Genomic DNA, 11,608 nt, shown 5'->3' on the forward strand with positions numbered 1-11,608 from the left:
GCAATAGAAAAAGCAAAGCCAAGGATTCGAACCCACACAGTCACCAAATTATGTGTCCTGGTTTCGCTGTTAGTTGAGCAGCTCTTCAGACATATGGACTGTGGAATGGCTTCTCTGTCCTAGAACTTTTGGTTTTTCAAATGCAAATGTGTTTTTATACAATAACGGATATTTGGCCGTTGAATTGTATTTCTTCGACAAACAAATCGACAAACTGCAACAAAAATGAGTTATTAGATTTTGTACATGAAACAAAGTTAAAAAACACTGTAAAAATACAACATTTTCAACAATAAAATATAATTTTTCTTAGATTTTTTACAATTCCAATTCCATACAATTAGTTATGTAAGCGAATGTGTGTGAGTTCTCTTGCGGCTGACTATATGTGTCGAATGGAAAAAGAAACATATTTTTTTTGATATTTTTCCGCCTGTATAGATGACTTAAGCACTGGGGTTTTTAGTCCGATAACCAAAAATAGAAGTTCCCACACGTACAATTGTGCTACCCATTTCAATCTGGAAGGTGATAAAGGAGAATAGTTTTTTTTATTTACATTTTCTAATATTCCTATACAAAGACCAACTAAAAATATCGAATTTGTATGACTTACAGCTTTTTCAAAATCATTCGACATGCCCATTGAAACTTGTATATCTTTCTCATTCAATTGATTTTCTTCACAAATTTGTTTATGGACTTGCATTAGCGTTATGAAATCAGGATTTGGACCTTGGGAATAGTCATGGCCGAAAGCACCTATTGTCATAATACCATTTAGATTAAGTTCCTTTAGATTTTCCTTGATGTATTTGTACAGTTTTGGTGCATCGCTGGGAGCTATTCCATTCTTAGCTAAAGAAAAGAGAATTGATGTAGAAGTTAGTAATGGATAAAGTGATTATATGAAATTATACCTTCTTCACCACTTGTATTGATTTGTATAAGAACATTAAGCGGTTGCTTGTTCTCCTTTTCAAATTTCTGCCATGCAGAGTTCAAATTATTCGCCAATTTCTCACTATGCACAGTTTGCACCATGTGCATATTGGGTAATTTTATAATCTGGAAAAAATAATATTTAGATTACTTATTTTTTGTTCAAACTTATCATATAACAAGTAAAAAAGTATCAGTCGGCTTTGCCGACAGAGATATACCCTCAGCCTGTGTGAATTGAAACCTTCATCTATTCACAATATCAAATATAATACCGGCTGTACATTTCCAAAGGATCTTCGAAAAGATCCTAAACTTTCCTTAGAAAATGTTGAACTTTTGTGGATGAAGACCGATATGGACCATTTCTGAAGTAAAACTACCTTTGGACAAAATGTTAGGAGATCCAATATTTGTACGGTTGCTCCGTTCAACAGATATAGCGCGTAGCTTTTTAGTGACATTTTTTTAACTTTGGGTGGGGGAGTAGGTACCGGAAGTTGCGCATCGATAGTGCCCATCTTCGAAATTAAACAAAGCTTGGAAAAGTATTACGGAAGCCAAATTTTGGACCGAATCGGCTGATCCGATCGAGAGCTTTCGTGCGCTTCATTCAGCCACTTTCCTTGGTTCCATAGGGGTTTTAATTTTCTAGACAAATGAATTTGCGTCCTAAAAAACTTGTACCGTCGTAATGGCGGCTGCGAATGCAATTTATTACAACAAAGATCAAAGTGATTCGAGAGAAGGCCGTAAACTGCAGTCCATATTCGAACCTAATCTATGTCTTGTAGAAATATTACGATGTTCAAAGTACTGACCAAATCGGATACAAAGGTATTCTTTGCAACTTTCAGGTTATTTTCTCAGGAAGTATGGACTTGCCCCTGATGAAACTTGTACCGTCGTATGGGGGTAGTGAATACAAGTTGTTACAACAAAAATCAAAGCGATTCGAGAGCAGGCCCTAAACTAAACATATCCGAAATTTTGTGTGGGAGGTACCCGAAGGAGTGGAATGATTGAGTCCATATTGTAACCTTATCTAAGTCTGGTATACATTTCACGATATGCAAAGTATGGACCAACTCGGTTACTCCTTTCAAAAATGCATACACTTTTTATGCGCATCCGACTTCACTATCAACCATGAAAAAAACGTGGATATACCATCACACACTATTTTTGGCATAAATCGGATACAGCTCTCACACCGCTAATTTTTTTAAACATTTGTTTACGCAAAGATGAGTTAGTTTCTTCCTTGAAAAGGAAATGATCCACAAAAAACACGATTAAATCCGCAATATTGTCAACAACATTTTTCGCGCATTTTTAATTAGCGGTTAAACCAAAAATAATATAAAACACCTTCAAAATGTCAGCAACCATAAAAGGTGGATGTAGTGGAGATTTTCAAAAATGATACATTAGAAGTGTAATGCATATTTTGTATTCTTCTACTTTTACTTGGGGCAGATATCCGTAATTTAAACGGTTTGACCGGCAATCGAATAACATCGTTAAAAAACTCGTTTGCTTCAACGTGTTTTTACCTGTTTTTATTTGTCATTCCGTTTGTAACACATCAAAATATTAATCGCAGACCCTATAAAGTATTTATATTCTTGATCAGGGTAAAATTCTAAGTCGATATAACCATATCCGTCTGTTGAAATCAAAATACAGCGCGTAATTTTTAGGATAGAGCTTTGTAATTTGGTATAGAAGTTTCTATTACTCCTAGAATGTTTGGTATTGCAAATGGCCTATATCGGTCCACGTTTTGATATAGCCCCCCATAGAACCGTACCACCCGATTTTCGGTAATTTTAAGGATCTAGCTTCATTATCAGACAGAAATGGCTGAATATGGTACTTAGTCTTCGTTGGGGGTACAAAACTTTCCTCCAGAATTTTGTCGGTATAGATCCACGCCTAGAATGGTACCTTCCGATTTTCGGTATTTTAAAGTTTGTGGCTTCAATATTCAACCGAAATTGTTAAAATTTGGTATTTAGTCTTCGTTTTTTTTTCCATATGAAATTTGTCGGTATAGGTCTACGCCTTCATAGCCCCCTTAGAACAATACCTCCCAATTTTCGGTATTTTGAAGGTTGTGGCCTCAATATCTCACCGATATAACTGAAATTTGTTATTTAGCCTTCCATCGGGTTATAAAATATTCCAGAAGAGAATTATTGTCTTCCTACATGGTACAACAAATATAAAGTAAAGTAAATGCTACAACAAATACAACTCAACAACAACCACAAAGGAATTTGTTTTTGTTTGTAACGTTACTGTCACCGGTACATGTAAACAAAACAAGGAAATGTCTATAAATTATTGGAATTTATAAAATTAATATTTTTCACATTTGATTGAATATTTTGGAAAACATGAATGAAAATTCGTTACATTGAATGTTTCCACATCATTCCACTAAATGCATAATTTCTCGCAGAAAGTAGAATTCTTACAAAAATGTTTGGGGTCGCTAGAAATTCATTGAAATCAAAGAAGAACATGTTTATTAGGGCTTTATTTTTTCAAATTTAACAAAATGCCTCACATATTAACAGACGTTGTACCGCCTCTATAAGCGGTTCTTTATTGTGCGGCTCGTCGTTCGGATTTGGAGGAGGTTACATTTCATTAATATGAAGAAGTCTTTCTGGGAAATAGTTTTTTCGGAATGATATATTTTTTCCTAAAAAATATACATACATACATTAGGGCTATAACCAAAAAAAATACCACCACATAGCCGTGTAGAGCATGAAAAACTATTATGAAATGTGGTGTCAATTTTTCTCTACCGCGAAAAAAGTTTCCGCACCAAATGCATTGAAGTTCTGTAATGCATTTTTTAATTTTATCTGTCATAACAACATATTTGCTTTTCATTAAAATTTTTATTTTATTGTAATCTAATTTAAAATCATTATCAAAGCGTTCTGGACCAATTTCTTCTCAAATCGCGCCATTTCGGACCACATTAGGATTTTTTGACACTATTGCAATTTTTGGTTTTTCTTTATAAACTCGTGAATTTTATGTTTCTATTTTTTTCACCTATCGGACCAGGGAATATGGGGTCATTTGCAACGAATTCGCGAAAGTTACAGGCTGTTTTAGTTGACTTTGCTTGTGAGAATCGTATTTGTTTTCTACAAAAATACAACACCAGTACCATGTGGGGAATTTTGTGCTAATAATGAAAACGCGTTTCTAAGATCGATTCGGTGAAAAAAGTCTCCGCACCAACTTTGATTACTAAAACCCTTTTGATGCTTTTTCTACTTATAATTTTAAATTTGCTTTGTTTGAATAAATATTTATAGAAAAAAATACAATTCTCACAGGCAAAGTCAACAAAAACAGCCTGTAACTTTCGCGAATTATTTGCAAATGACTCCATATTCTCTTGTCCGATAGGTTAAAAAAATATGAACATAAAATTCACGAGTTTATAAAGAAAAACCAAAAATTGCAATAGTGTCAAAAAATCTTAATATGGTCCGAAATGGCGCGATTTGAGAAGAAATTGGTCCAGAACGCTTTGATAATGATTTTAAATTAGATTACAAAAAAATAAAAATTTTAATGAAAAGCAAATATGTTGTTATGACAGATAAAATTAAAAAATGCATTACAGAACTTCAATGCATTTGGTGCGGAAACTTTTTTCGCGGTAGAGAAAAATTGACACCACATTTCATAATAGTTTTTCATGCTCTACACGGCTATGTGGTGGTATTTTTGATATTTGCAAAAAAGTGCAAAAAGTTATATCCCTAACATACATATGTATATGTATGGTAATATTCAAAAAAGTTTTACAATCGTGGAAGTTGAGGTTCACCATTTAATAAGTCGCGAACTGTTGATATATTTTATAAAATATGAATATATTTATATTAATTGAAGTGTTTTAGCCAAGATCTCATAATATGGACCATAACAATTAATTTTCGTGGAAGCTGCGTTGGTGGTAATATAAAAAATGGGAAAAATGTGTTGAAGTAATCAAGTTTTTTTGTGTTCTTTTTTGATTTCTGGCCAAACCACGCAAAATTCAAACCTGTGCTCAAAGACAGAACTAAAGAATACCCCTTGGGAAACATGGTTCTAGTGCATGACTTTTCGATATATACACTACATCCCACTAAAATCGATGCTGACATTTTGAAGTTTTGATTTCAGTTTTTCGAATTTTTCTTATAATTATATGGTGCAACTGGATAATATTTTCAAACTAGTTACAGGATTGTAGAACTCGCGATTCCACGTCGTTCGATGTATATCTCATGAGTGTGCTCCCTACAGCTTCCTAGTAATAGGAGTCCAAAGGCCAAAATTTGGTGCGTAAATTTTCTGAAAAAACCTATTTTTTGGCTTTAAAATTTACAACTGTCGTACAGGTACCCCTGAACCCCGCGTGATTTTAGTTTTTTTACGTGCCGGATCTAATAAGACCTTTCGCGTTCGAATCCATCCACTAAAACGCCGGATATATATACCTTGAAAGTAGGAAATTCTGCAAAAATATATGTTGACAATTCCGCGAATTGAACCGCGCTTTTCTTTGATTATTTTTACATAAATGTAATCCTTTATACGCGATTATAATATTTGCCAAAAAGAGGTGTCACAAATTACAAAGATTCGGGAGTAATATCCCTATTTATCCCAAAATAGGATGTGGTGGCACATCCGCAGTTCTTGACGAATCTGTCTAAAATCATTTATATTGACGTATTTTAATAGGCGGCCATTGAAATCGGATGCACCTTATAATCATATGCACATCGCGTCATTTTTGACCACTTGAAGATTTTTTCAATAGTAAGATTCAACTGATGGCACACTTTGGCCGCTGAATGAAACATGGGAAAATCCATGCATATTGATAGACATGGACTCCCTGTATCCGAAAAGCACATGCACCTCAACTGATTTAAACGGATTCGCGAATTACACGCTTTTTAACTTTTATGTTTTTTCTTTGATTGTGATTTCAATATTACTCTGTACTTCTTATTTCTATTGCTTATCACAGAAAGCAAATATACTTTCTCGATGACTAATTACTTTTCTCGTAGAAGTTTAAGCAAAATACTTCAGGATTTGGATCGAAATTTAGCGAAATAATAGAATAACTCCCAACATTTATTTCTCAAATTTTTCGTATTTAACCAAAAATATATTTTTGAAATAATTTCCAACAATAAGTTTCCGTTCTTTGTTGTTGCTGTAATATGCAAGTTATAAGCGCGATCTTTATAATTTTGGTCTCACATTTTTCTACGCGTGGTCTAGATTCTGTACGTATTTTTAAATTCTTTTTTTTAGAGATTTTTTGGCCTCTGATTTAGAATAAATAAAATTTATTCCAAGATTTCTTCAATATTTTTTGATTTTCCGCGAAAATAAAAATAAATTTAGCAACTATTTTAGCATCTACGGATAGATATCAAATGCTGCTAACGATTCATATATACATGTTCTTATTACAGCACAATAGGAATTTTTAAATATTTTTTCTTTACAAGAGAGTAAAACCGCATATAACTTTTGAGTGCAGCATCCAATTTTGTGAACGCGAACAGATTTGAAACCACTATTTTTTCGTAACCCATGTACCAAAAATTGCGGATGTGCTCGCCAAAAAAGTTTTTAATTTTTTTCTATGTAATTGTAAAGGAAATTTGAAATTTACCATATATCCCTAATGTACATCGAAATAGAAATAAGGGCCTGTTTATGTATGTCGATAAGAAAATGAATACGCAAGAAAAACTACCAAATTTGAGTGTGCTTTTCAAATTTGTTTTTTGTTTTGAAACAAAAGCAAATGAAATAATATTTCCAAAAACTAAGGTTTGGGTGTGTTTCATGCGCACACATTTTCGTTTCGAAATACATAAACTGGGGGTTAATATATAAAATGTCGTATGGTATTTGACACTAACATTACACCCCAGTTCAGCCAGCTCTCTTTTATTGTTCTACCATGGTCTTCCTATAAAAGTGTACCTATCGATATTCTGAAGATTTTACCCACATTATCTTAACGAAATATCGGAAGTTTTGTATTTAGTCTTCTTTGAGTCTATAAACTTTCTGCCAAAAATTTGTAGGTATAGATCCATGTTTAGATATAACGCCCATATTACGGTACCTCCCGAATTTCGGTATTTTGAAATTGTTGAATTGCTTCTTCATAAACGAATGGAAACTAATTGTTCCACTTTACTTCATTACAGCTCGTGGTGGAGGGTATAACATGTTCGGCCCCACCGAACTTAACGCCGTTCTTACTTGTTATTCGTTTACTCGGTCATAGCTTCCCGTTTAAGAAGATCGGTACATCGGTACATTCCCCACCGGAAGGGGTGGACCTATCTTCTTTTACCGTTCCATCCATATTCTACTTTGATGTACATTTGGAAGAACTATTACAATGAAAGTTTTGTGTATCTTGTGAATTCAGGAAGCTTGTCCCCGAAAAAAATATACCGTCGTTAAGGGGACGTGATTACTACCTGCTGTATAAAGATTTAAATATATTGTGTGGAATGTATCCTATTGAGTGGAGTGATATACTCGAAACGGATCTATGTATGTATGTCTCGGAGAAATATTACGAAATGCAAAGTTTGGATCATGTATCGGATGTATCTAGGTACTAAATCGGTTGATCGGTGAAAAGTATTATGAGCACCAGAACGGTGTTGCAATGGTATGCACACCCGAATTTTCTTTACGCCATTTACTATTTGCGTCCACACCAGCAAAAATGCAGTGAAATTACGTCCCCACATTGCCTGCGTGGGTAGATATGGAATGTTTTTATTTCGTGTCATATGACATTGATAAATAGTATAAACTACGTCTAATCGCGATGAATTCATTGATATGAGAGGAGTTTCCCCTTGTCTCTTCGTAGATGTTAGAAGATCAGCCAGTGAGACCGACAAATCGACTCCAAATTGTATAAAAAGGATTTCGTCAAAACATATGTGGGATACAAAACCGAAACATATAGCTACAGATATCTTCACTCATGTAAATTATAATTACATTTTAAAGGAATAATTCTGCCCTTGGCGACATTATAATGGATATTAAAAGTTTGTGAAATGATTAATATTAAAGATCTAAACCTAATCTAACTAATATTCAAAACACCACACTCACATATGCACATATATTAACCTTATTTTTACTTCTTATTTTTCAGGTAAAAAATTAAACACAGGTTTGAAACATGTAAAGATAATTTTACCTGCATTACTAGTCTGCCAAATCTTTTGTTTTATTGTTGTTATCAAACTCGACAAAAATGGCTATAAATGTTAATTACAATTACATGCTATTAATATTTACATTACCTTTACAATAAACCACTTTAAACATTTTACTAAGTTGTAGAGATAACAACGTGTTTTATAAACTCACAATCATCTTGTTGAAAGGTGGGAAAAATTATACATCATCTAAAAACCTAAACATTTCTAATTTTTGAACATGCAATATTATTTGGATTTTCTTAACTCTGAACCAGTGGCGCCCCACGAATAAAATACCAACACCAAAACATGTGTGAATGTATGAGTGAAAAAGCAAAAAATGATGTTTGTCGTTTGTTTTTGTTCACGTACAGTGTACGTGAGGAGAGAAGCAAATGCAAAAATAACTTAGGGTGATCGCTGAATATACTGTATTTTCAAAGAAGAGCTTCCCTGCTCTAAACAATGGCATAATCACTATAACTCCAATGGATCCTTGATAGCTCTTAAACTGCACTTAAGTGAAAATTTTGAACTTTGTGAATCGTGTAACTGATTTTTCCACTCATAGATCCTATCAATACAGTCTACACGAATAAATCCATAATCCTTCAACAATTACAAGTACAACACTTAAGTTGGGTTTTTTGCACTTTCTAGCCATTATCGAGTATGGAGAGTAAAATGCGAGCTTTGAAAAAATGATAATGGGGATGTGGATCGATAAGGTCCATCTCCAAACTTGACCTAAGTTTAAAAAAAGACTCAAAAATATGTTACACTATTACACAAGTCAATTCATTGGACATTAATTCGAAGCATTTCAATTATAATTCGAAAATTTAATTTGTAATTCGAATTATTGTATTTGTAATTCGAGAATTCCATTTGGAATTCGAAGCATTTCAATTGTAATTCTAAAATTCCATTTGTAATTCTAAACATTTCAATTGTAATTCGAAAATTCCATTTGTAGTTCGAAATATTCCGTTTGTAATTCGAATTATTTCATTTGTAATTTGAATTGATTTATAGGTAATCTTAGCGCCATATTTCATACAACGAATATGCAAATAATATACACCTATAGCTGATAGCCCTTGTTGCTAATGCTATTTTCCCATATTATTTACCTTATATTAAATATAAGTTAAATATGAATAAATAATAATAATAATAATAATAATATACACCTTAAATTTTTCACATATGTAGATTAGCAATCTTTTTGCTAACTAAATCGAGGCGATTATTACCCCAATTTATAAATAAGACCAAAGTGATTCCGACCACCAATAATCAATCAGGGCAATCATGAATAAAGATGCGGAATTTTCCCTTTCCTCTATTTCATAATTTTTTATTTCCATATTTATGCCCAAAAAGATAATATTTTTGTCGATTCGGCGAAAATATTCCATAATTAAAGATTCCAATAGGTTTTCAACGTTTGAAAATATTGATTTTAAAGGAATTTCACTTTTTAAAATCATTTTCCGCGCGGAAAATTCCAAGGGAAATATTTATGATTGGCCCGACACACGACAAATGCACACGAATTTCAAATGCATACCCGTACAACTATAAAGTACTTGCCTTGTTGACTTTATTGGTCTGAAGATGACCAATAAAATGCCATTTAATATCTGGACACTGGGACAATATTTCTGGATGTTGACTCTTTTCCACCAATTCTTCAACATAATTTTCACCAAAGTGGCGTTGACCCACAGAATAGGCATCAATTATCATTTCCACAGGCTTTGTTTTGCTAACAGCCAACAGTAAGGGCTTATCGCCTTTGAGCTCCTAAAAACAACAAGAATTTTTTATTGCAAATTCCAATGTGACAATTTCCTACTAACCTTAGGTCTCTGGTCATAGGCTGCGTCCACTCGCTTTAGAATTTGTTGCAGGGTAGCTTTTACGTCTACGTCCGTCATGATGTGTTTTATCAGTGAAATGCAAAAATCTCTGTGAGCTTGAAGACGTAATGCAGTAGATATATGTATAAAGGCGTCAATAGGTGAATGTGGTTGTGCGTCCTTATCTATAGAATATTTGCATAAATGTATTTACCAGAGAAATATTATGTGTAATAATGCAACAATGTTTACGAATGGCAATAAATGATGAGTAAAACAAGTAAGAAAGTTTAAGTCAGCTGTGCTGACGGAGATATGCCCTCAGTCTCTGACCAAAAGTATACATAAAATATATTGGTTTTGTATCACAGTTTGCTTCAAAATGATGGAAACTGTAGGTGCCGTAATGTGGGGCTATACCAAATCATTGACATAAAGTGCAACATTTTTAGTAAGGAAACATGTGATTTATAGGAAATCAAAATATTAAATTACGAAATACTAAATTTGAAAAAAAAATTGTTGAAAAAGTTTGAGAGTTATCTTTACGGGATAAATTTAACTACGATCAGGCCCACAACGGCTCTTGGACGGAGTATCGATCACTTTTTGAAAATGGACTATATCGGTCCACGTTGTGATATAGACCCCATCAAAATATTAAATTACGAAATACTAAATTTGGAAAAAAATTGTTGAAAAGGTTTGAGAGTTATGTTTACGGGACAAATTTAACTACGATCAGGCCCACAACGGCACTTGGACGGAGTATCGATCAATTTTTGAAAATGGGCTATATCGGTCCACGTTGTGATACAGACCCCATAGAACAGTAACTCCCGATTTTCTGTATTTGGAAGGTTTTGGCCTCAATATCCAACCGAAATGGACGAAATTTGGTATTTAATCTTCGATGGGGGTATAAAATATTTCAGATGAGAATTATTACGTTTTCATATAGCCCCAAACGAAGGGTACCTCCTGATTTTCAGTATTTTTAAGGTTGTGGCCACAAAATTCAATCGAAACCGAAATTAGTAACTCCCGATTTTCTGTAGGCAGTAAAAAAAACTTTCCACCAGAAATTTGTCGGTACTCGTGTACTTTTTGTGAACTTGTGAACATTTTCGTCCGATAATTTTTCACATCTTTAGACGTGGATAAACACGACAAGAGTGGATCGATCAAATTAAATCTTTGTATGCTATAGCACTAAAAATAATTGGTTTAAAGAATTCAATCGTGACCGACAAATTATAAAAACGAAGGTCGTTAGTGTCGTCTGTAAACGGATATTGTGCCAGAAAAAATTAAGCCGTGCGTGAATGGATAATGCGATATCGCCATGTTATATATTGTGAGATAGAGGCATCCTTGGGCATTTCTTCCACCAACTAACATTTGATCTTGCACAAACACCGGGACGCAAAAATGGGGGTTTCTCGTTAGATCCACCGCAATTTGACAATCGCTCAAAAAAACGCTTTTGTCGATAGGTGCCAA

At 33.6% G+C, this 11,608-nt stretch overlaps 1 protein-coding gene across 1 annotated transcript; it reads right to left on the bottom strand.

The window, feature by feature from the left end:
- Window positions 1-278: 278 nt before the first annotated feature.
- LOC141391189 (pyridoxal phosphate homeostasis protein-like) lies at window positions 279-10,209 on the bottom strand. Its single transcript, XM_073964101.1, has 5 exons — window positions 10,106-10,209; window positions 9,837-10,049; window positions 921-1,068; window positions 617-858; window positions 279-521 (listed from the first exon to the last, which is right to left on the bottom strand). The coding sequence occupies exons 1-5, from the start codon at window positions 10,181-10,183 to the stop codon at window positions 447-449; spliced, it is 756 nt and encodes a 251-aa protein (XP_073820202.1). The 5' UTR covers window positions 10,184-10,209; the 3' UTR covers window positions 279-446.
- Between the last annotated feature and the right edge of the window lie 1,399 nt (window positions 10,210-11,608).

This window comes from Musca autumnalis, unplaced genomic scaffold (genome assembly GCF_047663935.1).
Source record: "Musca autumnalis isolate F117 unplaced genomic scaffold, ASM4766393v1 scaffold_1, whole genome shotgun sequence".
NCBI classification, from domain to species: domain Eukaryota; kingdom Metazoa; phylum Arthropoda; class Insecta; order Diptera; family Muscidae; genus Musca; species Musca autumnalis.